Source organism: Lethenteron reissneri, chromosome 49, assembly GCF_015708825.2.
Source record: "Lethenteron reissneri isolate LAM-NWPU_2019-01 chromosome 49, ASM1570882v1, whole genome shotgun sequence".
NCBI lineage: Eukaryota > Metazoa > Chordata > Hyperoartia > Petromyzontiformes > Petromyzontidae > Lethenteron > Lethenteron reissneri.
This window is the reverse complement of record NC_083827.1, coordinates 1,138,992-1,165,202: the sequence shown is the minus strand read 5'-3', so window position 1 is coordinate 1,165,202 and position 26,211 is coordinate 1,138,992. Positions and strand designations below refer to the sequence as shown.

At 55.8% G+C, this 26,211-nt stretch overlaps 1 protein-coding gene across 1 annotated transcript in view; it reads right to left on the bottom strand.

Annotated features, from left to right (window-relative positions):
* Nucleotides 1-17,959, bottom strand: part of LOC133354856 (sodium-dependent neutral amino acid transporter B(0)AT1-like) — a 20,338-nt gene extending 2,379 nt beyond the window's left edge. Inside the window, exons 1-8 of the mRNA XM_061572009.1 lie at nucleotides 17,247-17,959; nucleotides 8,455-8,595; nucleotides 5,967-6,104; nucleotides 3,594-3,775; nucleotides 2,995-3,105; nucleotides 1,470-1,582; nucleotides 632-760; nucleotides 6-157 (exon numbers count right to left, since the gene is read on the bottom strand). Coding sequence (XP_061427993.1) covers nucleotides 6-157; nucleotides 632-760; nucleotides 1,470-1,582; nucleotides 2,995-3,105; nucleotides 3,594-3,775; nucleotides 5,967-6,104; nucleotides 8,455-8,595; nucleotides 17,247-17,436 — 1,156 coding nt within the window. The 5' untranslated portion in view covers nucleotides 17,437-17,959. The remainder of the gene's footprint in view (nucleotides 1-5; nucleotides 158-631; nucleotides 761-1,469; nucleotides 1,583-2,994; nucleotides 3,106-3,593; nucleotides 3,776-5,966; nucleotides 6,105-8,454; nucleotides 8,596-17,246) is intronic.
* Nucleotides 17,960-26,211: the final 8,252 nt, after the last annotated feature.

Genomic DNA, 26,211 nt, shown 5'->3' with positions numbered 1-26,211 from the left:
CGTGCTCAGCAGGGTGTTGAGGTCACAAGTGTTGAGGCTGAGCGAGGCGATGGTGTCCGGGTTCGTGCCGTTCAGGCTCTCCAGGATGGTGGAGTACGACGACTGCGTCACGTAGCCCTCGGGCAGGTCGAAGGTGTTTGTAAGCAACAAGATGTTACTGCATTCAGCACGAGGTCATTGCCACAAGGGGAGAAGTGTTATTTGAGAGAGTCGTGGCTGTGACGTCACACCCTGCCACTTGGTCACGTGACACCACCGCGGAGTTGTTCGCAGTTGTGCTGTGCATTTTCAGGTTGAATGTTCGACGTTTCGCTCCACATGCCAGGAGCGTTTGCAGGCACCGAACCGTCCATATACACTATGCAGTGCAATTCCAAAAGATCTAACGCAGTAGAAAAGCTGCTATTTGTTGAACCACTACAAGGAGAAATCCTTCCCGTTTTGTTCGGAGGAGGTGGACACGCAACCGATGCATTCCACAATTGACTCTTGGGTTAGGCCAGGGAACGGTGACCAAATTTGTGTCGTTAAGACCCCCGCACCACCCGACACAGCCACACAAATTGAATTGTCCACAGAGCATCGGCTTGATGAATGTGTGACGCTCATCGCAGGGCTCCCGCTTTCTCACCTGTCAAAGCAGGCGTTGAACTGCTCGGTGGCACGGAATCCGATGATGGAGTAGATGACGGTGGCGGCGTAGATGGAGGTGCAGGCGTTGATGATGGAGATGACCACGGCGTCGCGCTCGCAGTTGTTGCTGCAAACAGAGGAGAGGGTGGCTCAGAGGTCAGGGTGGCTCAGAGTGGAGCCATTGGCTACGTACGGTGCGAAAGAAATTCAACATTCATACATACATTTCCTTCCCCCGCACCTTCGATCAGCATGGTTGGCTACGTACGGTGTGAAAGAAGTTCAATGTACATACATACAAACAAAACACTACAATGAGAGGCAACAAGACAACACAGCTTCTGTCATTACAAGTCCGCATTCTGGCTTTAACATGGCCTAAAAAATAACAGCTTTTTCATAATTAACGTTTAATCTGGGCAAGGTTTCTGAGTGGCGTTGACGCGATCCGTGATCGAAAATGACCACTGCGTTAATTTACACCGGAGGCAACCTTGGTGTTGTTTGCGAGCGACTGAGTGAGCGAGTGAGATGTGCGGCGTGCACGTTGAGATGCGTCTTGGTTGGGAGTGGCGTTTCAACGTGAGGCACGGGGCCACGGCCGCGGTTTTGCTCTTTGCAGAAGAAAAACAGTGCGGAGGATAAGAGCCTGGGAAAATAGGGGAGAGGGTGTGGGGCGTGTGGGGGGGCGCTTCTGTTATCGATTCACTCCTCTGGTAAAGCGGCGGCTCAATGCGGCGTTTGCCCAGGCTGGATAAAGGCTGTGGTGGTGGATTTTGGACTCGTGAGGTGAGAATTGTGCCACTGGCCCCCTGGCCGCCCACCCGCCGACTCACTGCACGGGGTTGTAGCTGGAGAAGGAGATGAGGCCTCCAAAGGCGAGCGAGAAGGAGTAGAAGACCTGCGTGCCGGCGTCCAGCCACGTCTGTGGGTTGGCTAGCTCGGAGATCTGTACGGAACGCATCACACGGGGGGGGGAGGGGGACAAGTGAAAGTATTTCTATTTTATCAGGTAACCTGGCCATAAATGATAGCTCAATGAAGTGGCTTGTCATGTGAATAATTATAGCCGCAAAATACTCTAAACACGTGATGTTCGTTCTGAATGTGGAGGGAAGAACCTGAGGACTTTGGATAAAAATCCACACGACCACGGGAGGAGTGACACCGCAAACCCCGAATATACAGCAGCATGCGTCAGGGTGGGGATCGAACCGACGACCTCCTGTACACCAGGCGACGTAGTTAACATCTCGCCACCGTGGCCAGTGTAGTAACGATAGGAACAATCCTACCATGGACACTGCCGGTATTTCACGTTGCAGGCAGAATGTGTGGATCGAAGGCCTTTCTTTTCCAGGCAAGCTTCACCATCTCGTCATCGCACAATAGCACGCTTTCGACATGCAGCAAAATCTGATATATTTTCCACCAACGGTAACCCCCCCCCCCCTCGTATGCATGGCACCGCCGTGATACAACATGGCTACGGACGTAGACCGAGAGGCGTTGCGCCCAGACCGTTGGGGCCACGTGGCATTGGAGAAGGAGCTTTTAAGAGAATGCTCCCCAAAACCCTTGGACTTAGCTCGGCCCTTATTAATGAGTGCACATTGAGACAGCGCTCTGGCTCGTTACCCGCACCGATAAGCAGGCGCTGCTCGAATCTGCATTCATGGCCCTGCGGTGAACAGAAGTTAATCATTTCGACCAATGTTGGTAATGTCAAATCGTCAAAAATAGTCTCAAGGCATATTGTTTGTGGGAGTTGTCCCGTTAATGCTTTATTAAGGGCCGTTAATTGTTAAGTGGAGGAGATGTTTTAGCTGTTTGGGCAACACTGTGTATGCGAGCGGTGTAAGTGGGCAATGTGCGGATTCCACAACGGAATGTGGAACTTGCGCGCAATTCAAAAATGCCCCAAAATAAGTCAAATATCTCAGTGACACGAGCTGTTGGTGACAGCTCCACCCTCAGTACCATGCAGGGGGCGGTGTTGGCGGTGGCAAGATGTTAACTACCTCGCCTGGTATACAGAAGGTCCTGGGTTCGATCCCGATCCTGACATCTTTATATTTGGAGTTTGCATTTTCTTCCTGTGGTCACATGGATTTTTATCGGGGTCCTCCGGGTTTTTTCTTCATTTAAAGCCAACATCATGCGTTTAAAGTATTTGGCTACTGCTGTAATAAGCCACTTCGTTGAGCTTGCATTTGTTGCCAGGTCACTTCTGAAAAATAGCTATTTAGCTCTGTGGGTTTTAACTGGTAAAATAAATAAAATACTTAGTTTATAGTTTAGTTTAGTTGCTCATGAAGGCTGAAAATCGGTCACCTCGGTTGCCAGGGGCTCGGGACTCACGTTGGGAGTGAAGAGGAAGATGATGCCGTCCACCGAGCCCTCCAAGGTGAGGCCACGGATGAGGAAGATGGTGAGCACCACGTACGGCAGCGTCGAGGTGACGTAGACGGCCTGCGGGACAGGGGGACACGGCAGTGAAGCGCCGCCCCAAACGAACGCCGCGCTCAGAATAGTTTTTTGTCTTCGATGGAGCTGCCTTCTCGAGCGCCCTGCACGTGAGAAGAGAGACTTAGTACCACAGCGTCTCATCTCAACGCATTTCAAAAGGGCACCCCGGTGGCAGCTGTCCCTGTGGACATAAAGATGACGCAGCACCCGGTCTGCAAGTCGACATTCGTCCGCGCGACGATGATCGCCATGCCTGAGCGCAACCGAGTAACCGCCGGGCACGCGAGTGCGGCCTTCTCGCCTCAAGCCACGTCCACCGTGAGGCAGACGACGCGTCGGATTTCACGCTCAATGCGCCCAACGGCAATAACCAGGACGGCCTACCGGGCGGGGAACACGCTACTGCTGCCGCTGCCTCCGCTGCTACTGCCGGGAGCGCGAGCGTGGCGGCCGTTGCGTTGACTTCTGGGGAAGGAGTGTGGCCCTCTCACCTTGCCTGTGGTCTCGATGCCCCGTATGGTGCACACGTAGACGACCGCCCACGCGCAGATGAGGCACAGCACGAGCCACCACTGCAGGCCGCCCGCCGAGTCGATCTTGGGGGAGACGTTAAGCGTCTCGCGGTACCAGAAGTAGTCCGTGGGGGAGCTCTTGGCACATTCTGGGACTTGCTCTGTGCCACCGCACGTCACCATCGGCAACAAAACATCGTCATCATTAAAACCACGATGAACCTGGTCGCTACCACCATCATCAGAGCCGGATTTAGACACTTCCTAAGGCTGGGGAGGGGGGAAGTTCCGAAATTCCAAGGTTTTTGAATAGGGACCCAGTTTAGTAATGACTAAAAACATTCCATGCATTTTATCTGCTAAATATCAAGAAACAATTTTCAGGGTCTCAATGGGTGGGGGTTGTCATCACTCACCCCCATCACCAACATCATCATCAATAACATCACCAAAACCACCGCCATCATCAACACCAGCATTCCACCATTGTCATCACCAATCTAATTTGGCTTTTAAAATTGTTGAATGAAAGACTGACATCTGGACTCATGGTGAGCGGTAATACGTTTTGGCAACTGCTGAAATATCTCATGTACAGGTGGCACTTCAGTGAAAAAAATAAAGCAGTAGAGCAGGCAATCAGGCATTGAATTGGCTGTCATGATTTATCACCTCCCCCCCCCCCCCCCGAAATCTGGTGAATTTGCACAAGTGGTCAAGCATCCAATTCAAGAACCATTCGCTTTGTCTCATTCGTGTTACTGCCGTCTCGGGGTCTCTCCTCTGTCTCGGTTATTCCGACAGCCTGAATGCATGCTCTTCGCATTCTTTGTAAATAATACATTCTTACACCGTTAAAGGCACCTCCGATTCGCACGCTTGGCCACGTACGGTGCGAGAGAAGTTCAACGTACGCATATACAAGGCGTACGTCACTACATGCCCACTGACTACAAGAGGCATATTTTGGCCGACTCTTCCACAATGGGCCAGACATCTTGGAAGGAGTACCCACACCTTACCCCACCACACAGCCACCTGCCAATTGACTGGCTGTGGTGACCCCACGTACTGTGCACCGCTGCGTGGACAGGGGCAGTGGTAGGAGGGGAGATTGAAGGGCCCCTGCACCATCGCTTAAACAGCCGTGCCGGGAGATTGAACCGGTGACCAGCCGCACCTCCGATTAGCACGGTTGGCTACGTACGGTGAGCAAAGGAAGTTCAACATGACAGACACACCACCTCTGGATTGCAAGTCCAGCGTGCTTGACCGCTACAGCACGGTAGCTTGCGAAACGTGGACCTCCCTAATGGAACATCTTCGCCGGTTACAAACATTTAGGCTGGCCTGCCTACGATCCAACCTGGGTTTAACCAGGCTGGATTGTGTGAGGAGCTCACAAATCCTCGAAAAATCTGGACAAAGTCCCATCGGTGAGCTCCTCCGGCAGGCAAGGCTGCGTTGGCTGGGTCATGTAGCCCGCATGCCCAGCCAACCGCATGCCTACACAGCTTTTGTTAGGCCGAATCGAGAGGGTAAAACGGGCGCGGCACGGGCTAGAGAAGAGATGGAGTGATGTGGTACAGGAGGATGTGGAGCTGAGTGGACTTGCCGATGACTGGTACCAGCGGTGTCAAGATCGGCCTCAGTGGCGGAGGCTCGTGAAGGACGCTACTGGGCAGTTTGAGGCAGTCGCCCTCGAACAACAACGGAGGGCGGAGGAACGACGCTCACAACAACGAGCGGAGCGCCGAGTGGCTAAAGCACAGCAAGTTGGTACAGTGGGGGGCACAGGTGGTGCATCAGTCAGTCATCTCAGTCGACCCGTGGCACCTAGATCTGCCCCGTGACTTCCTGCCGGCGGGCGTTCGACACTTCACGTGGCCTCAAGGTGCACATGGCCTGGCTCAAGCGTTGTGGTGACGTCATCGCCACTTAGCGAATGAAGGTTGTTGTTGTCGGTGTCTGTGTTGTGGGGAGCGGTGGTGCGGCGGTTAGCACGCTGTGCTACGAACCTCGTGACCCGGGTTCGATTCCCGCTCACGGCCTAGACTAATGACGATTATTTGAACTCTGGGGCCTCCCCTAGGTCGACTCAGCCTCAAATTGAGTACCCGTTGCAATGAGTAAAGATCGCCACTCGAGAGGCAAAGTCAGCCGGGCGTGGTGCTGGCCACCCACCCTATCGTGTGCCACAGTGCCGGCCTTCACAGGTGCTGCTCGCTAACAGCACTTGCCCCGGCAGTCTGTTTAAGGCTGTACGGGGGATCTTTGCCTTTGTCGTGCCGCGACCCCCCACCGAGGCTCCCACTGGCTGCGGGAGGCATGGAGGAGCGTGAGGCGCCAAACCTGTCTGGTTGTCGTTGAGGGGGCAGTAGCTCCAGGGCAGGGGATCCTGGAACGAGTTGAAGAAGTACCACATGACCCAGCAGATGATGGTGTTGTAGTAGAGACCCACGAGCAGAGACACCAGCATGGAGGCGATCCCTGCACGCGGCACGGGCGGCAGCGGCGCGTACACTCCTCCTCATCAACGTCATCATCGTCATCATCAACGTCATTATCACCTACTCTTTGGGTCTTTCGGTAAAGTCACGTAGATAGAAAAATAAGAAAATAATAAAAATCACGACGTTTCGATCGCAACACAAGCAATCGTCTTCAGGTGAAAAAATACAGCAGGCGGCCTGCTGAGGCAGGAAATTATTATCATTATCACCATCATCAATGTCATTATTACCATCAACGTCATCGCCATCATCGTCATCATCAACAACATCGCCGCCATCACCATCATGGCTGTTCTCGCTGTATGCGTGGGTGGCCACCGTGCATGCCGGGTTGCCATAGGCGTTGTAGGCGGCAAGAGGACGATGCAGCAACATCAATTGTTGTACTGCGCTTCTGTGCTCCCTCCTGCTGTCTTCACCAACCCGCACTGTCTCGCGTGAATGGCCAAATGTAAAGCGTGAGTAGTGAGGCGTTGCATTGCCACAATGCAATAATGGCAATGCAACCCCCACTACGGACTATCCCAATGATTTTAACAAGTAGGCTTTCGCGACCAATATCCACAATACAGGGTTAGATCGCCTAAGTATATAAATGTGTCGTTAAGCCCGCCACCACCCGACACAGCCAATACCCACTTTAATCACCCAGGAATGTCCTTCACGCTCGTGACGTCACTGCACGTCAACCAGCCCCCCTCATTAATAATCATGAGCAGGTGACGTCCTCCAAATGGACACCCCCCCCCCCCATTATTAGTACCTACTATAATGAGCCAAGAATGTTTGTGTGCAACGCTCGTGACGTCACTCCACGTCGACCAGCCGCCATTAATAATCATGAACATGTTACGTCCTCCACATGGACCCCCCCCCTCATTAATAATCATGAGTGGGTGACGTCATTCCACATGGAGCACCCGCCCCCCTCATTAATGATCCTAAGGTGACGTCCTCCAAATGGTCACCCCCCTCCATTAATAATTAGCGGGTGACGTCACTCCATATGGGGGGGCGAGGCGCCTCCTCCCCCCTCCTCGGCGTCAACTCACAGCCCTCACTACAAAGGCAGAAGCCTCACGTCACGTGGTCTCCGTCACGCTGTTGTTGAGACATCGAAGTAAAAAGGACGTCATGATGAACAAGGGATTATAACCTTTACATGAAATAGGTCTGTGTCACCGCGTCCTTACAAATTGCACACGCATTGATGCAATGAATATCACGTCGCGGTCTGCTTTTCGCTTGCAAGTTTCAGATCTTCAGCAATACACCCGTCCTTGGGCAAAAGGCTCGTTAGTAAATATTGTCATGTAAACAGAAAGTGCCAATTCGTCACTAGTACAGCACTAACCGGTGTGTTGGAGAGCCACAACATTTACAATCTGAGTACGACGTTTCGCCAGTAATTACAACTAGCTTCATCAGGTGACCGCCAGATTTGTGAAGAAATCATCTTGTTTCGTTCCTTAAATAGAGGGGTAGATGTGATGACGTCACTCGTGTGCCCTTCACGTGCGAGGGGGGCATCAGTGATCCCAGCCAGCTTCACTGCAAGGCCCGCGGGCCACTGGTGGTCCTGGTGGCCTTTAGTGCGGCCCCTGACGTGCAGACCCCCAACAATACATAGATAGTGAAAACACCCCCCATCATCATCGTGCTGCTGTCAAACTCCCCAATGGTTTCAAATGTGTGGCGGCCCTCACCACACTGATGATGTCTTACCGGCGAAAGTGGGCCCCCTCTGAAAACGAGTGAAGAACACCGGACTAGAAAGGCAGCCACTGTGGCCTGCGCTCCTTCGATGGAGGAGGAGGAACAGCAGCCACGACACGAACTCTCCTCTGCTGAGAGCGGCCAGCAGACCATGGCGTTGCCATTTAGCCAACGAACAAATAGCAGTTGTTCAACACGTAGGCTTTCGCGACCAATTAGACCAATATTGAAGACCGTAGCAGGAAATTTATTCGCAATTCTTCACCGGCGAAACGTCACGGTACTCGAATTGTAAACGTCGTTGCGGGTTTCCTCTCCGACACACAAGCGGCGTGTGCTGAAGCAGCAACTAATTGGCACGTTGTGTTTACGCGACAAACCTTACTCACCCATTGGCTGTGTTGGGCGGTGGGTGGCGGGTTTAACGACACAACATCTATACAGTATTTACGCGATCTAACCCAAAACCCCCCAAAACCCCACTTTATTATGGATATCGCTGCTGTCATACCGCCAGACCAGACTCGAAGCGCGTCGACCCCGCGAGTGAGGCCCGGGTCGTACGAGCCCTGCCCGACCCTCGTGCCGCTGGAGGTCACGGCCGCCCTTACCAACGCCGCCCAAGCCGCGGTGCACCGTGTTCCACACGCCCAGGCTCCCCTTGCGCATCCTCTGGCCGATGGCGAACTCCAGGTAGAGCAGAGGGATGCCCTCCAGCACCACGAGGATCAGGAACGGGATCATGAAGGCTCCTGCACGCAACGAAGACAAAGATCCCACCGGATGGCCCTTCAAAGACTGTCGGGGCGAGTGCTGTTCGCGGGTAGCGCCCGCGAAGGCCGGCACGGTGGCGCACGACGAGGTGCGTGGCCAGCACCACGCCCGCCCGCCTTTGTCTCCTCGGTGGCGATGTTTACACACTGCAGCAGGTACTCGTTTGAGGTTGAGTCGACCTAGGGGAGGGCCATGACCGGTCCAGATAATCGTCACCGGTGTTGGCCGTGAGCGGGAATCGAACTCGGGTGGCCGCCGGGTTTGTCGCGCAGCGCGCTAACCGCTGTGCCACCGCTCCCCACGCATGCACGCACGCACACACAAAGATCCCCCTTATAGCCTGTTGGGGCAAGTGCTGTCCGCCCGCACCGGCACACGAGGGGGTGGGTGGCCACACGCGCGCACCGCAACGTTCACAACACTGCCGGGATGCACTTGGCGCAGCCCTCTCTCGTCTAGCGCAAGGCCCTCCTCACAAAGGAAGGCGCGATGGGTGTAGACCACGGATCGGCAACCGGTAAACGACCCCCCCCCCCCCCCCGCCCGCAATATTTCAAGAGCCGCGATGCTCCGTGGCTCACGGTCTCGGAGCATTCCTCGAAGAGCCGCTTGCGGCTCCGGAGCCGCGGGTTGCCGACCCCATTGTTATGGACCATGGCAGTCGGGCAGCAGGTTGACCGTCGGGGGCGATGATTCCGCGTGCAATCCCACGTTGGGGGGAGTCAAGGGGGAGTCAAGGGGAGTCAGGGAGAGTCAAGGGGAGTCAAGGGGAGTCAGGGAGAGTCAGGTAGAGTCAAGGGGAGTCAAGGGGAGTAAGGGGAGTCAAGGGGGAGTCAAGGGGAGTCAGGGGGGAGTCAAGGTGGGTCAAGGGGAGTCAAGGGGGAGTCGAGGGGAGTCAAGGGGAGTCAAGGGGGGTCAATGGGAGTCAAGGGGAGTCAAGGGGGGTCAATGGGAGTCAGGGGGAGTCAAGGGGGAGTCAAGGGGGAGTCAAGGGGAGTCAAGGGGGAGTCAGGGGGAGTCAAGGGGGGTCAATGGGAGTCAAGGGGGAGTCAAGAGGGAGTCAGGGGGAGTCAAGGGGAGTCAAGGGAGAGTCAGGGGGGAGTCAAGGGGAAGTCAAGGGGAGTCAAGTGGAGTCAAAGGGAGTCAAGGGGGAGTCAGGGGGAGTCAAGGGGAGTCAAGGGGGAGTCAGGGGGGAGTCAAGGGGGAGTCAAGGGGAGTCAAGGGGGAGTCAAGGGGGAGTCAGGGGGAGTCAAGGGGGAGTCCAGGGGAGTAAGGGGAGTCAAGGGGGAGTCAAGGGGAGTCAGGGGGGAGTCAAGGTGGGTCAAGGGGAGTCAAGGGGGAGTCGAGGGGAGTCAAGGGGAGTCAAGGGGGGTCAATGGGAGTCAAGGGGAGTCAAGGGGGGTCAATGGGAGTCAGGGGGAGTCAAGGGGGAGTCAAGGGGGAGTCAAGGGGAGTCAAGGGGGAGTCAGGGGGAGTCAAGGGGGGTCAATGGGAGTCAAGGGGGAGTCAAGAGGGAGTCAGGGGGAGTCAAGGGGAGTCAAGGGAGAGTCAGGGGGGAGTCAAGGGGAAGTCAAGGGGAGTCAAGTGGAGTCAAAGGGAGTCAAGGGGGAGTCAGGGGGAGTCAAGGGGAGTCAAGGGGGAGTCAGGGGGGAGTCAAGGGGGAGTCAAGGGGAGTCAAGGGGGAGTCAAGGGGAGTCAGGGGGGAGTCAAGGTGGGTCAAGGGGAGTCAAGGGGGAGTCGAGGGGAGTCAAGGGGAGTCAAGGGGGGTCAATGGGAGTCAAGGGGAGTCAAGGGGGGTCAATGGGAGTCAGGGGGAGTCAAGGGGGAGTCAAGGGGGAGTCAAGGGGAGTCAAGGGGGAGTCAAGGGGAGTCAGGGGGGAGTCAAGGTGGGTCAAGGGGAGTCAAGGGGGAGTCGAGGGGAGTCAAGGGGAGTCAAGGGGGGTCAATGGGGGTCAAGGGGAGTCAAGGGGGGTCAATGGGAGTCAGGGGGAGTCAAGGGGGAGTCAAGGGGGAGGCAAGGGGAGACAAGGGGGAGTCAGGGGGAGTCAAGGGGGGTCAATGGGAGTCAAGGGGGAGTCAAGAGGGAGTCAGGGGGAGTCAAGGGGAGTCAAGGGAGAGTCAGGGGGGAGTCAAGGGGAAGTCAAGGGGAGTCAAGTGGAGTCAAAGGGAGTCAAGGGGGAGTCAGGGGGAGTCAAGGGGAGTCAAGGGGGAGTCAGGGGGGAGTCAAGGGGGAGTCAAGGGGAGTCAAGGGGGAGTCAAGGGGGAGTCAGGGGGAGTCAAGGGGGAGTCCAGGGGAGTCAGGGGGAGTCAGGAGGGAATTCAAAAGCAGCTGGCTTCATCACGTGACCTTGGCCTCCTCGAGGCCAACTCAGACAAAAATGGATGCCTACTTCAGGGACGCTGTTATCAGCTGGCACCACCACCACGTCATCGCGTGTCATTGTTTTGCAATCACCTCAGCTCCTTAAAAATAGCTCTACAGTCATAAGAACACATTGTATATTCTCTGGTACATATCAATTAAATACCATTTTTTGGGGTCTCGAGGTGGAGGTGGGGGGAGGCATCACTCCCATTCAGCCCTCACCTTCGATCCCAAACTGGTCCAGGAAAAAATAAAATCGGTTTGCGTCTGTGCCGAGATGGTGTGACGACGACTATGACCCCAGTGGAGCTCTCGGTGTTGAGCAAGCCTTGAGTAGGTGGTGAGTAGGCGGTGAGTAGGTGGTGAGTAGGTGGTGAGTAGGTGGTGGTGAGTAGGTGGTAAGTAGGTGGTTGTGAGTAGGTTGTGAGTGGGCGGTGAGTAGGTGGTGGTGAGTAGGTGGTGAGTAGGTGGTGAGTAGGCGGTGAGTAGGTGGTGAGTAGGCGGTGAGTAGGTGGTGAGTAGGTGGTGAGTAGGCGGTGGTGAGTAGGTGGTGAGTTGGCGGTGAGTAGGTGGTGAGTAGGTGGTGGTGAGTAGGTGGTGAGTAGGCGGTGAGTAGGTGGTGAGTAGGTGGTGGTGAGTAGGCGGTGAGTAGGTGGTGAGTAGGCGGTGAGTAGGGGGTGAGTAGGTGGTGGTGAGTAGGTGTTGAGCAAGCCTTGAGTAGGTGGTGAATAGGTGGTGAGTAGGTGGTGAGTAGGTGGTGAGTAGGTGGTGAGTAGGTGGTGAGAGGGCGGTGAGTAGGTGGTGGTGAATAGGTAGTGAGTAGGTGGTGAGTGGGTGGTGAGTAGGTGGTGAGTAGGTGGTGAGTAGGCGGTGAGTAGGTGGTGAGTAGTTGGTGGTTAGTAGGTAGTGAGTAGGCGGTGAGTAGGCGGTGAGTAGGTGGTGAGTAGGTGGTGAGTAGGCGGTGGTGAGTGGGTGGTGAGTAGGTGGTGAGTGGGTGGTGAGTAGGTGGTGAGTAGGTGGTGAGTAGGCGGTGAGTAGGTGGTGGTGAGTAGGTAGTGAGTAGGCGGTGAGTAGGTGGTGAGTAGGTGGTGAGTAGGCGGTGAGTAGGGGGTGAGTAGGTGGTGGTGAGTAGGTGGTGAGTAGGTAGTGAGTAGGCGGTGAGTAGGTGGTGGTGAGTAGGTAGTGAGTAGGTGGTGAGTAGGTGGTGAGTAGGTGGTGAGTAGGTGGTGGTGAGTAGGTGGTGAGTAGGCGGTGAGTAGGTGGTGGTGAGTAGGTGGTGAGTAGGTAGTGAGTAGGCGGTGAGTAGGTGGTGGTGAGTAGGTGGTGAGTAGGTGGTGAGTAGGTGGTGGTGAGTAGGTGGTGAGTAGGTGGTGAGTAGGTGGTGAGTAGGTGGTGAGTAGGTGGTGGTTAGTAGGTGGTGAGTAGGCGGTGAGTAGGTGGTGAGTAGGCGGTGAGTAGGTGGTAAGTAGGTGGTGAGTAGTTGGTGAGTAGGTGGTGCATAGGTGGTGAGTAGGTGGTGAGTAGGTGGTGAGTGAGTGGTGAGTAGGTGTGAGTAGGCGGTGAGTAGGTGGTGAGTAGGTGGTGGTGAGTAGGCGGTGAGTAGGTGGTGGTGAGTAGGTGGTGGTGAGTAGGTGGTATTTTGGAAGCATTGCCTAAGGATCCGCACGGAGTGTGTGGTGGCATTGTGGGAATTGGGTGCTAAGGGGTAAGACGCTTCTTACGACCGGATTCGGAGTGACGGCTCAGCTCGGCCTTGAGCCGCCCCGTTGCTCTGAGAAATGCACGAGCAGCTCAGCTCACGGAAATCCCGTGACGGTGCTCAGAGGCGGCGGGGGAGTCAAGGGGGAGTCAAGGGGGAGTCAGGGGGAGTCAAGGGGGAGTCCAGGGGAGTCAGGGGGAGTCAGGAGGGAATTCAAAAGCAGCTGGCTTCATCACGTGACCTTGGCCTCCTCGAGGCCAACTCAGACAAAAATGGATGCCTACTTCAGGGACGCTGTTATCAGCTGGCACCACCACCACGTCATCGCGTGTCATTGTTTTGCAATCACCTCAGCTCCTTAAAAATAGCTCTACAGTCATAAGAACACATTGTATATTCTCTGGTACATATCAATTAAATACCATTTTTTGGGGTCTCGAGGTGGAGGTGGGGGGAGGCATCACTCCCATTCAGCCCTCACCTTCGATCCCAAACTGGTCCAGGAAAAAATAAAATCGGTTTGCGTCTGTGCCGAGATGGTGTGACGACGACTATGACCCCAGTGGAGCTCTCGGTGTTGAGCAAGCCTTGAGTAGGTGGTGAGTAGGCGGTGAGTAGGTGGTGAGTAGGTGGTGAGTAGGTGGTGGTGAGTAGGTGGTAAGTAGGTGGTTGTGAGTAGGTTGTGAGTGGGCGGTGAGTAGGTGGTGGTGAGTAGGTGGTGAGTAGGTGGTGAGTAGGCGGTGAGTAGGTGGTGAGTAGGCGGTGAGTAGGTGGTGAGTAGGTGGTGAGTAGGCGGTGGTGAGTAGGTGGTGAGTTGGCGGTGAGTAGGTGGTGAGTAGGTGGTGGTGAGTAGGTGGTGAGTAGGCGGTGAGTAGGTGGTGAGTAGGTGGTGGTGAGTAGGCGGTGAGTAGGTGGTGAGTAGGCGGTGAGTAGGGGGTGAGTAGGTGGTGGTGAGTAGGTGTTGAGCAAGCCTTGAGTAGGTGGTGAATAGGTGGTGAGTAGGTGGTGAGTAGGTGGTGAGTAGGTGGTGAGTAGGTGGTGAGAGGGCGGTGAGTAGGTGGTGGTGAATAGGTAGTGAGTAGGTGGTGAGTGGGTGGTGAGTAGGTGGTGAGTAGGTGGTGAGTAGGCGGTGAGTAGGTGGTGAGTAGTTGGTGGTTAGTAGGTAGTGAGTAGGCGGTGAGTAGGCGGTGAGTAGGTGGTGAGTAGGTGGTGAGTAGGTGGTGAGTGGGTGGTGAGTAGGTGGTGAGTGGGTGGTGAGTAGGTGGTGAGTAGGTGGTGAGTAGGCGGTGAGTAGGTGGTGGTGAGTAGGTAGTGAGTAGGCGGTGAGTAGGTGGTGAGTAGGTGGTGAGTAGGCGGTGAGTAGGGGGTGAGTAGGTGGTGGTGAGTAGGTGGTGAGTAGGTAGTGAGTAGGCGGTGAGTAGGTGGTGGTGAGTAGGTAGTGAGTAGGTGGTGAGTAGGTGGTGAGTAGGTGGTGAGTAGGTGGTGGTGAGTAGGTGGTGAGTAGGCGGTGAGTAGGTGGTGGTGAGTAGGTGGTGAGTAGGTAGTGAGTAGGCGGTGAGTAGGTGGTGGTGAGTAGGTGGTGAGTAGGTGGTGAGTAGGTGGTGGTGAGTAGGTGGTGAGTAGGCGGTGAGTAGGTGGTGAGTAGGTGGTGAGTAGGTGGTGGTTAGTAGGTGGTGAGTAGGCGGTGAGTAGGTGGTGAGTAGGCGGTGAGTAGGTGGTAAGTAGGTGGTGAGTAGTTGGTGAGTAGGTGGTGCATAGGTGGTGAGTAGGTGGTGAGTAGGTGGTGAGTGAGTGGTGAGTAGGTGTGAGTAGGCGGTGAGTAGGTGGTGAGTAGGTGGTGGTGAGTAGGCGGTGAGTAGGTGGTGGTGAGTAGGTGGTGGTGAGTAGGTGGTATTTTGGAAGCATTGCCTAAGGATCCGCACGGAGTGTGTGGTGGCATTGTGGGAATTGGGTGCTAAGGGGTAAGACGCTTCTTACGACCGGATTCGGAGTGACGGCTCAGCTCGGCCTTGAGCCGCCCCGTTGCTCTGAGAAATGCACGAGCAGCTCAGCTCACGGAAATCCCGTGACGGTGCTCAGAGGCGGCTCGAGGTAAGCGTGGCTCTGAGTCGGCTCACCTGAGGCAGAGCCACGAGCCTGTGCCGAGTCGCGGCGTAGAATCGGTGTGTGTGCTATCGAGATGCCCGTGAACCAGTGGGGGGTGTTCGGGGTATTACTTTTGTTCGTGATGTACAAAGTAATGCGATAACTGAGTCGAAGCGGTGGTGTAGCAACAAGGTTATAATCAGTGGCGTAGTAAACTGTATTATCAGCTCAGGGGGTGCGGCAATCGGTCAAATGGGGCCCCAATATTTGACTTGTCTCGCACGGTCGCTTCTAGGCTATTCTATATCGCGGCTGCTGTTGTTTAATCACATCATAATTACGCTCACGGGCTCGAACATTTCACGCTGTAGGGGCGCTCCGTCCCTACAGCGTTACATACGTCCACGCAAACACAGACACACTGCACGCGCGCTCGGCTGCTGAATGTGCACATGGCGGGGAGTCAATAAACTCTCCTCTCGTTTGAGAATGTATCCTGGAGGAATCCCATGAGCTCTACAGTTATTTGTTGTGACAGATGTCCAGCAGGACATCGTTTCCACGACCTTCCGGGGAGTTGAAACGGGTGACCCCCGAATGCCTCGTAGAGTGAGCTAAACATCACACGACCGTGGCCGCCAGCCCACCGTGAAGTGAGGGGAGAGGCATTTCATGCCGCGGCTTGCGCGGCGACGTCGGGCGAGCGACGCGGCACGCGGGGCACCGCGGGGTGTCGCCACGCGCGGCCTCCCCCGGGGTGTGGGCCCCTCCACCTGCCCAGCTGCCCACCTGTCCAGCTGCCCAGCTGCCCAGCTGCCCAGCTGCCCACCTGCCCAGCTGCCCAGCTGCCCAGCTGCCCAGCTGCCCACCCGTGTGCCCCACGGCGTGCGCCTGTGAGACGTCGCCTCTCGCTCCGGGCTCTCGCGTCGCGTCTTCGAGGAGTCCGCGGCGTGGAGCGTTCTCAGAGTGACGGGGCCCAGACGCCGCCGTCGCCGCATGCCCCGCGGGGCACAACAACACAGCCACCACTGCCGGACCTTGAGAATACTCGGCAGCAGCGGCCCTCACCACCTGGCAGCATCAAATATCTTGCCAAATCGTCCTCCTGGCCAACTCGCTTTGAGGGGTCGTGAATATGGCACCAATGGCACTCGCACATCCACGCCTGCGCAGTAATTCACGATGCAACAACGATCGTGAAGCCATCTCAACCGCAGATGGTTCGCCTGAGAGCAGCGCTTCTTCTTAAGCTGCGGTGCATCTCGCTCCCCCTGGGGCTGCATGAGGCACCCCCTGGGGGTGCGAGACGTGGCCACGTTTGTCTAGAAGGTAAATCATCGAAACACTAATTAAGCACGGCACGTAAGTAACAACTTACTTAGTTTCATCAAACCCCGTGTGTATTTAGTAACATTGTACACTGTTGTAATGATCGAGAACCAAAGGGGTGCAAGGCTGCAGCAAAGGTTAAGAAGAAGCATTGCCTTAGAGAAATCCACGCACACGCGTTATGGATTGGCTGATTACGGAAAGTGAGTAGTGGGGCAGTGGTTAGCGCACTACGCTATCAGGCCGGCGTCCTGAGCTAGATCCCCGGCCAAGGCTAACGGCAGTGGCCGCTGATATTGTAAATCGATCCTCAGCGCCACCACCCCACACTGACCGGCGCGACGTATCAGGAGATGTATTTATTTATTAGCATGGCCACTCGTTCAAGCAGCAGTGCAGTGACGCAGGGCTGTACATTCTGTTGATTTATTGCGGAGATTAAACCATGGGATGTGCGTAGCTGAGTGGTTGATGCCGATCTCACCACAAAAGCCGGCGAGACTGAAAATGAAGCGAATACTAAGACTTACAACGATAGCTTTACGAAACCCCAAAGGTGAACAGTAAAACACTGTGCCACAAGAGACACCTTAGACTTGTTTTAGACGTTGAATGGAAATCCATTCAGCATTGCGCAGCACGGTATCGCAACCCTGACCGCGGTGGTGAGATGTTAACTGCCTCGCCTGGTATACAGGAGGTCGTGGGTTTGATCCAGAACCTATATTTGGAGGTTGCGTGTCTCCATCCCCGTGGTCGGGTGGATTTTCTCCGGGTTCTCCGGTTTTCCCCTCCACATTTAGAATCAACATCCCGCGTTTCGAGTATTTGGCTGCTGTATATTTTCACGTGATGAGCCACTTCGTTGAGCTATCATCTGTGGTCATGGTCGCTTCTGAAAAAAGAGCCGCGTAGCTCAGTGGGCCTTACCTGGTGGAATAAAGACATGTTTTAGTTTAGACCACAGCGACAAGGCGAGGGCCAGTGGTCAGCATGGTCATCACGGTGGCCTGCATCTCTCGTGCAGCCCGGAGGACACGCGTGTGTGTGTGTGCGTGTGTGTGCGCGTGTGTGTGCGTGTGTGTGCACGTGTGTGCGTGTGTGTGTGCTTGTGTGCGTGCGTGTCCACGCGTGCGTCCCATGGCACTCACCTCCGCCGTGGCTCTGGCACAGGTAAGGGAAGCGCCACACGTTGCCGAGCCCCACCGAGAAGCCGACGCAGGTGAGCATGTACTGCGTCTTGTTGTCCCACTTGGGCCGGTCGCCGGCCGTGTCCTTCTCCCGCTCGTCGAGCTCGGCGTAGCTGGGCACGTGCAGGTCCATCTCCTCTCCGCACCCCATGGCTGCCCCCCCCCCCCCCGCTCAGCCGATGGCTCCCGAGTGAATCTCGCCGCCGCCGATCACCGCCGCTGCGGGGACCTCTCGCTGGACGTTCGGGTGACGGGAGCGGGGCTCGCAGGAGGGGGCGCTGGGTCGTGAGCGCGCCTCGCTGCTTGCATAGACCCTTAATTTCCTATCGCTGATATGATGACAACAATAACTGTCGCTCGCCAATTCTAGTCGTGTAATTTGTCGGCCGAGATGTAGGGAGCGTGCCTATGAAGACTCGCAGCTCCGCGCGTGTATGTGTCTGTATCACGAGAGATACGTGATTATGCAAGCAGAGTTGGTGGCTGCTGTCAGAGCTGACGCCGGTGTCGCACGCGGCTGCCGCTGGCTCTGGCCGACCCCGCGAGGCTGCTCCGCGCTGTGATTCGCTGGGGACCCGGCGACCTCAAACGATCCGCGACGATCTTTGCCCCCACTTTTTATTCTTCTTCTTCTTCTGCTCTCTCGCCACCGACATCAGCATTAATCACTCGTCTCTGGCGCACGGACACGTGGCACTCGCACGCCACCACCGCTCCGCCCAAGTGAGCCAATCACTTGTTTTTTAGAACCGCGTTTATTGCTTTGGTGGCGGGCGGGGGGGTCGACACGAGTGCTCGCGTTTCTCACCTCGTTCGAAGCCCCGTGCCAAACGCTTCCCATCATCAACCCCCCAGGCTTGGCCAAATGAGTTGCCACTCTTTGGGAACTCGTAAGTGGCCGTGGTATGGACCGGATTCCAGCGTGGAAAATGTGCTTCCATCTTCCACTGGCTTTGGGTCAAGAGCAGACACGTGGACCATCCCGTTGCATGATCCGGCAGAGAGACACCTTGGGCCCATCAGCTATCTCGTTGTCGAAGCAACACAACCGAACCCATTGCACGCTCTGTAGCCAAGCAAGGAGGTGTAATAATACTGAGAGACATGAAGAGGAATGCATAGACGAGAGAGGGAACACCACTTTAAAACGGAACTTAGTTAGAAGTCAATTGGGCGTGGGCGGGACAATTCGCGGCGAGGAGGGATGATGGACGATGGCCAAGGGTGCTGATGAGGCTGCAGCCCATGGAGGGAACTCGTCAGGGAAAACGCCCTCCGAGGAGACGGAGCGATGAAATCAGTTTCTGTGCGCGTGCTGTGTGGATGGTGAACATCGCTCATTCGCGGGAGATGGCGGTGGCTTAGCCACAGATCTCTCCTCTCTTGCTATGTGTGATGTTCTCCCTCCGAGTGTCTAAGCCAGGCACGGCAACCCGACTTACTTCGCTGAGCTGCACAAAGGCTCAGATAATCGGGGTTCATTTTCTACATCTGCGCCACTCCACTTATCCGGGAAAAGCTTGGATAACGGAATACACCAAAACTAGTCTTTATTGTAATCTCCAGCTAAGGCCCACCGAGATATATAGCTATGTTATAGAAGCGACCTGGCCACAAACGATAGCTCAAATAAGTGGCTTATCGTGTGGAAATGTATAGCAGCCAAATACTCTAAACGCAAGATGTTGATTCAAAATGTGGAGGGAAGAACCGAAGATCCAAAGAATAATCCACGGGACCACGTGGAGGGAGGGCGCGCAAACTCCAACTATACAGGCGCCAGGGTCGGGATCGAACTCTGCTGTATACCAGGCGGAATCAGCGCTTGGATGTTGTGGATTAGTGAAGATTGCTTCGGGGAAATGGTCGACGGGAGGCCTGGACAATAGGTGTGGAGAAGGGACACGTTTTGGAGAGAAAAATGCGAAATGCCGTACAGAAAAGCCACGATGCGCTTGCTGGCGAACGCTCTGTTCGTCTGACACAATGTTGACAACACTTGCCGATGTCTCCATTAGCAACAATGGGGAGAAGTTCTTCCGTGATGCCGCGGATGCCTTTCATCAGTGGCCCTGTACAGCAACTGCGCAGCACATTGGGGGAAACCCGTAGGGTGCGGGACCTTCCCGGCTCAGCGAGGGTGGATCCACAACAACCACCACCAACATGACGCCGAGGGCGTGGGGTTGGTGCACTCTTTTTGAAAGTATCAACGCGACTTGACACCGGTGTCGTCTCGAGAATGACCATCAGCAGGGCGCGGGCTACGCTACACCACGGTATGCCCACGTTGGGGGCCGTATTCTTCGTCACGTCTCAGCTCTGGCTCGGCTCTGGCACGGCTCTGGCACGGCTCTGGCACGGCTCTGGCTCGGGTGAGCCGGCTCATCGCCACGCGTAACTTGAGCCGGCTCTGAGCCCGGCCCAGTTTGTTTTTTTCTCCCTGGAACGGAGCCGGAGCCGAGCCGTGGCCGAGCCACCCGTGCTTCTACGAAAGCAACGGAGCGGATCGACCCGAGCCGCGCTAGAGACCGAGCCAGAACCGAGCCACGACGAAGAGCCCGAGGTCCTGGGTTCAAACCCAGAGCCGCCCCCCCCCATCTGCAATGCAGTTGGAGCGCAGTGAGTCGATGACCACTGCCCATCGATCAGTGGCTGCACGGACGAACAAGAACAAGTGATATCCAAGCGTTAAGATTATAATCGCCGGGCGGGCCGCGTGTGCGTGCGCGTTGCTCCATTGCCGTGCACCGCGCATGCGATCGCACGGCGGGGAAGCGGCGATGCCGCATCCAGCACGCTCAGTTGCGTCCACGCTTCATTCATTGATGCGTTGCCACGAGTTCAGCAACTGCACCCCAACCTCGCCGTGCCCTGTGAGTAAAGAGGCGTTAACAGGCCAGTTGGGTCACTCCGCACACAATTCACCTTGGATTTTAAAAGAGTTGACTATACAGGTGTGTGGGTGTTGACTATACAGGTGTGTAGGTGTTGACTATACAGGTGTGAGGGTGTTGACTATGCAGGTGTGTGGGTGTTGACTATGCAGGTGTGTGGGTGTTGACTATACAGGTGTGAGGGTGTTGACTATACAGGTGTGTGGGTGTTGACTATACAGGTGTGTGGGTGTTGACTATACAGGTGTGTGGGTGTTGACTATGCAGGTGTGTGGGTGTTGACTATACAGGTGTGTAGGTGTTGACTATACAGGTGTGAGGGTGTTGACTATACAGGTGTGTGGGTGTTGACTATACAGGTGTGAGGGTGTTGACTATGCAGGTGTGTGGGTGTTGACTATACAGGTGTCTGGGTGTTGACTATACAGGTGAAGTATTGGAAATGACGGCAGGAACTTCTTGACGGGTAACACACTTTTATTAAATCTTGACGTGTCACAATACAACGTGTGGTCTCTATTCTTTGTACTATACACTCCACTTAACTCGTGTAGACTCTATGCCTCTGGCTACACACAATACACTTGACTCGTGTAGACCCTATGCCTCTGGCTACACACAATACACTTGACTCGTGTAGACCCTATGCCTCTGGCTACACACAATACACTTGACTCGTGTAGACCCTATGCCTCTGGCTACACACAATGCATTCGGCTCGTGTAGACCCTATGCCTATGGCTACACACAATACACTCGCCTCTGGGTTATACAGAGTCCCGGTCCCGTTAGGACAGCGGGACTAGGTACCGCAGGGCCCTATCTCTTCGATCCCCGTCTTCATTCTTCGCTGGTTACATACTGCCCTTACGCCTGTGTGCATCCCCTTTTATAGCCCCTGCTCACGGGAGACGGAGCTGATGCGGACGTCTACGTGATCATCGCTCCTTAGTTAACCAATCACGACGCGCTCTCTCTACGATCCGTTTTCCCCCAGCGTGTGTTAACACTACTCCACCAATCACACCGCGCTGTCACCTGATCACTCCCTCTCAGCGCGTCACCGGCACACAGCCAATCAGCACCCCGTAACCCACGACCCCGCGCTGACCCCTGATCCTCCACCGTCAGCGCGCGTCACCACATACACAGCCAATCATTACGCGCTGGCATACGATCCCTAATCCCAGCGCGTATCACCACTACATCACCCCCTCCCACATAGCTTGCAGCCGGCCCGGCTGTTAACCAACAACACAACCCAACGTCAACGCAATAATAAAAAAAAAAGAACCCCACCCCCCAGTGTGCCCCGTAACGCAACAACGACAACACAACAACATCACTTAAATAAGAAGCAATATACAGCCCGACGAACAACACAATAAAAGCGAACTCCAGAAACTGAACGCGCCAAGTGTCTCTGTGACTAAACGCAGTGACGAGGCGCTCCAGCTGCCTCGACTCCTCACGTGGTAGGTCATAAAAAGTAGCGCGACCTAGCGCGAGTCCGTCTGGCCGGTCCGTCATATGGGACGGGACGCTGGCGACCGTCCGGTGGCTCCGGCAGCTCTAGACGGCGCGGATCGGGCCTGGAAGGACCGGCCCCGCCGCGAAGATCCGGCCGCCGATGGTCGGCAGCTGTCAGTTCCGAGACACCTGGGAGCGGATCAGGCGGAGACATGTGAGGATCAGGCAAAGACATTTCCCCCTTAGGGTCGTCGGTCACGTCACATGCTCGGCCCTCACGACACAAGGGGAGGCCATGTGGAGGCGAGAACGGTTTCAGTCGGGAGGGGTGGACGTACCAACGGCGTTTTCCCCATTTTATCTGAACGCACTGGGGGCGTGCAACCCGCACGACCTCCACGGGTCCCCGCCATGGCTTCAACAATTTAGGCGACGTAGCCAAAGGTGCCTGAGGGCAATGCAGCCAGGCCCTGTCACCTGGTTCCCAGTTGTGCACGGACACCTTTCGTGCACGCAACCGCTCGTTTGCAATTTGGCGAGCCCGCGAATTAAGCCGTGCGGCCTCCCTCGCCTCTGTCAGCTTATGAATATTAAATTTAATATGCTCTGCCAATTTTGAATTAGTTCGTGGTGCGGGCAGGCCCAGCTGCGTTTCCATGGGCGGGTCAGCCTCCCGACCGTACATCAGATAGAACGGGGAAAATCCCGTAGCTGCATGGGGGGCCATTCTATACGCGGCGAGGACCCCAGGGACCTGTAGGTCCCAATCAACATGTGCCTCACACACCTGCTGGCACAGCATAGAAGTCAATGTCCTGTGGAGTCTCTCCACCATCCCGTCCGTCTGCGGGTGGTACGGGGAGGTACGCACCTTCTTAGTACCCAACAGGTCGCACACCTCTTGCAGTAATTTACTCGAAAAATGTTTCCCTTGGTCGGTCAGCAAGCGTTCGGGAGCCCCCTTGTCCAGGACGTAGCCCTGGACAAAGGCGTCCGTCACAGCCGCCGCCGACTGGTTGGCGAGTGGCCACGCCATAGGCCACCGGGTAAAATATTCGACCCCCACCAACAGGTACTTATTACCTCTAGGCGTGACTGGAAAAGGCCCCAGAATATCGAGTGCAACGAGCTCGTTAGTGCGCGAGACCTGAATAGATTGCAGCGGTGGATTAGCTGCCACAGGCGGTGGTTTCCGTCTGGCGCACTCAACACAACCCTTCAGAATATTCACCACGTCACTCCCCATTCCCGGCCAATAATAGTCACGCTGAAGCAGGGCAAGCGTTTTGTTAACTCCCAAATGCAAGAGGCGTTCGTGTGCGGCCAAGACAACTTTCCCCCTCACAGCAGAAGGCACCACAATCGCGTGCCGCCGGGACAAACTGTCCCATCTCATTAACAGGCCTTGCTTAAGTACGTAGGAGCCAGTTCGTTCATGGTCACCTTCGGAACCCCCCGTCCTGCGGCGCAATGCTAGCAGGGAGCTGTCCGCCATTTGGAGACGGCCCCACTCAATCAGCGACAATGAGAGCAGCGAGTCCTGACCCCCTGGGGTAGCAGGGACATCCCCAATTGGTGTGCCCGCGGTCGCAACCAACGCCCCCATACCTTCCGTAACTGGCGGTTTACAGCGCGCCGATCCCGATAAGCACGCACATTTGTGACAAGGCAACAATCGCGACAGAGCATCGGCATTTGTATGTCGCAACCCCTTCCGGTATGTAGTCGTGAACTGATAGTCCTGGAGGACTTCCAACCACCGTGACAATTGGCCCGAGGGCTGGGCGACCCGCAATGAATACTGGAGCGCCGCATGGTCCGTCCGGACCGTAAAGTGACGACCATAGAGATATGGTCTGAATTGTTGTACGAAAAAAACAATGGCAAGCAGCTCGCGACGGGTGACGCAGTAGCGCTGCTCTGCCGGCGACAACACCCTGCTACCATAGGCGACCACCCGTTCGACCCCCCCAACGACTTGGGACAGCACCCCCCCAATGCCCGTGTTGCTAGCATCCGTGTCTAGCAAGAAGGGACTCGCAAAGTCAGGATAGCGCAAGGGCGGGGCACCTACCAAGGCGTCCCGGAGGGAGCAGAATGCAGCCTCCTCCTCCGGTCCCCATCGGAACTTCACTCCTTTCGCCGTTAGAGCGTGCAAGGGTTTTGCAATGGTGGCGAAGTGCTCAACGAATCGGCGATAATAAGAAGCAAAACCGATGAAACTGCGCACGTCCGAAACTGACGTGGGCGTCGGCCATGAACTGACACAGTCCGTCTTCGCAGGATCGGTAGAAATCCCCGAAGAGTCGACAATGTGACCCAAGTATCTAACGGATTTACGAAAAAGGTGGCATTTGGCCGGTTTAAACTTTAATTTAGCCGATCGCATTCGCAAGAACACCCCTCTCAATCGCTGGAGGTGTTCTTCAAACGTTTTACTGAAAACAATGACATCGTCAAGGTAAATCAGGCACGTATCTCATTGCAAGCCCGACAAAACCAACTCCATAAGGCGCTGAAACGTCGCAGGAGAGGAGTGAAGTCCCATGGGTAACCGGTTAAACTGAAACAGGCCCCCTGGAGTCCGAAATGCAGTCTTAGGTTTAGACTCTTCGTCGAGTGGCAACTGCCAGAATCCAGATAATAAATCAAGAGTCGAAAAGTATCGCGCACCAGACAATGCATCGAGGGACTCGTCCATCCTGGGGAGCGGATACGCGTCGGCCACAGAGATCTTATTCAGGCGACGGAAATCGACGCAAAATCGCAAGGACCCGTCCTGCTTTTTAACGAGCACAATAGGTGCTCCCCAAGGACTGGAAGAAGGCGAAATAATGTCGGCTTCTAGCATATCGTTAACGGCCGACTGAACATGTTCCTTCTCAGCAGGACTCAGTCGGAAGGGATTTAGCCTGACCGGTGCCGCATCGCCCGTTTCAATGTGGTGGCGTGACAGGTCCGTGCAGCCAATGTCATTCTTATGTTTACTGAAGACATCCAAAAATTCAATCAGCAAGCCGCGCAGCGCACCCAACTGTACCGCTGACAAATCGTCAGAGTCCGCGCACAGCGAATCGACCCATTCGAGGTCCTCCTTTGGTTTAACGTTTTGCGTGGGGCTCGAATCAGCCTGCGCAACCAGCCGCTCTTCCGCAGGGACCCGCGCCGCGTGAGCTAGCACGGTGCCCTGCTGAATGACGGCCGGCCACGACCCAGCGTTTAAAACCATCACAAACGGATCCCTGTCAGCCCCAACCAAAGTGTGAGCCACTGACAAATCGAGACCTCCAACAGCCCTATTAGGAGCCAAAAGCATGCCTTGTTCCGAGGCCTCCCTCACCCATGGTTTCCGCAACCGGAGGGGAATTAACATTTGTGAACCCGGGGGCACGTGCACGGTCTGTGTTGCTAACGCTTGTATCGTAGCGCACGCCGTCCGAATTTCAGTAGGGTTCGTCAAAAAAGAAATACGGCGACCCGATGGTAGTTCAATGCAACGCTGATCAATGAGAATTTTGATGGGCATTTTTGCCAAAAAATCAGTGCCCAATAGACAAGGAACCGCCAGGGAGGACGAAACGAAAACGGGTCCCGATAATTTGATATCTCCAATGCAAATGGACGCCCTAATCTGACCGATAATGCCCAATGATCCCCCGTTAGCGGCGTAAAATGGCACGTCCACCGGAAGTAGCGGACGACATTGTACAGGGAGAATGTTATAAATGAGGTCCGATATAATAGTCGCCGATGCCCCCGTGTCCACTAACACCCTGACCTCGACCCCATCAATAGATCCCGTAACGACGGATGAACCCGCTGAGGCAGCCACCATTCTGTGCCCCAACTCCGACCATTTAATGTCTCCCCAGTCCCGGCCGAACCCCCCTCGCCGAACCGAATCCCCGAACCCTACTCGGCCCTCCTCCGCCGCAACGCGACGGCCCATGCGTGTCGAGTGTGCGGGCCGAGCATGTGAGGTGCCGCGACTTGCCGGGGTTTGTAGGGATGACTTGGGGCCTTGTTCGTCGTCCAGCCGAGGTCCCATGGCGCGCTGACGTGGGGCGCGGCAACTGGAGGCCACGTGGCCCCGGAGGCCGCAGTTATAACACGTGATGACAGTCGTCGGAGATCTCGGTTGCTCCAGCTTGCGGGCCGATCGCAGAGGCGAACGACCCCCCGACCTCCAGTCCCCCAGTCGTCCCGCGATGAACGCCTCCTCTCGTGGGCTGACGACTTGGAGTACGGTGACTACCGGGCCCGGAGCTGAGGCCACGGCAGCGTTGCAGACGACCCCCTGTTTACGTTGAAGGACCTCGTGCGCTTGTATACTCGTAGCGACCCGTAAGGAAGAAATATCGGTCTCGTCGGCCGTGTTGATGGGGACCTCCAGGTCCTGCGCCAACTTGAGCAGCTGCTCCAAAACCATCGCATCTTGGCCCTCCTCGTCCATACGAGGGAACGCGGCGTCGGCGAGAGCCAGCAACGCCGTGCGATAGGCGAGCACGGTCTCCGTGTCCGCCTTCCGTCTTGCATAAAAATGATGGCGACACGCCGAG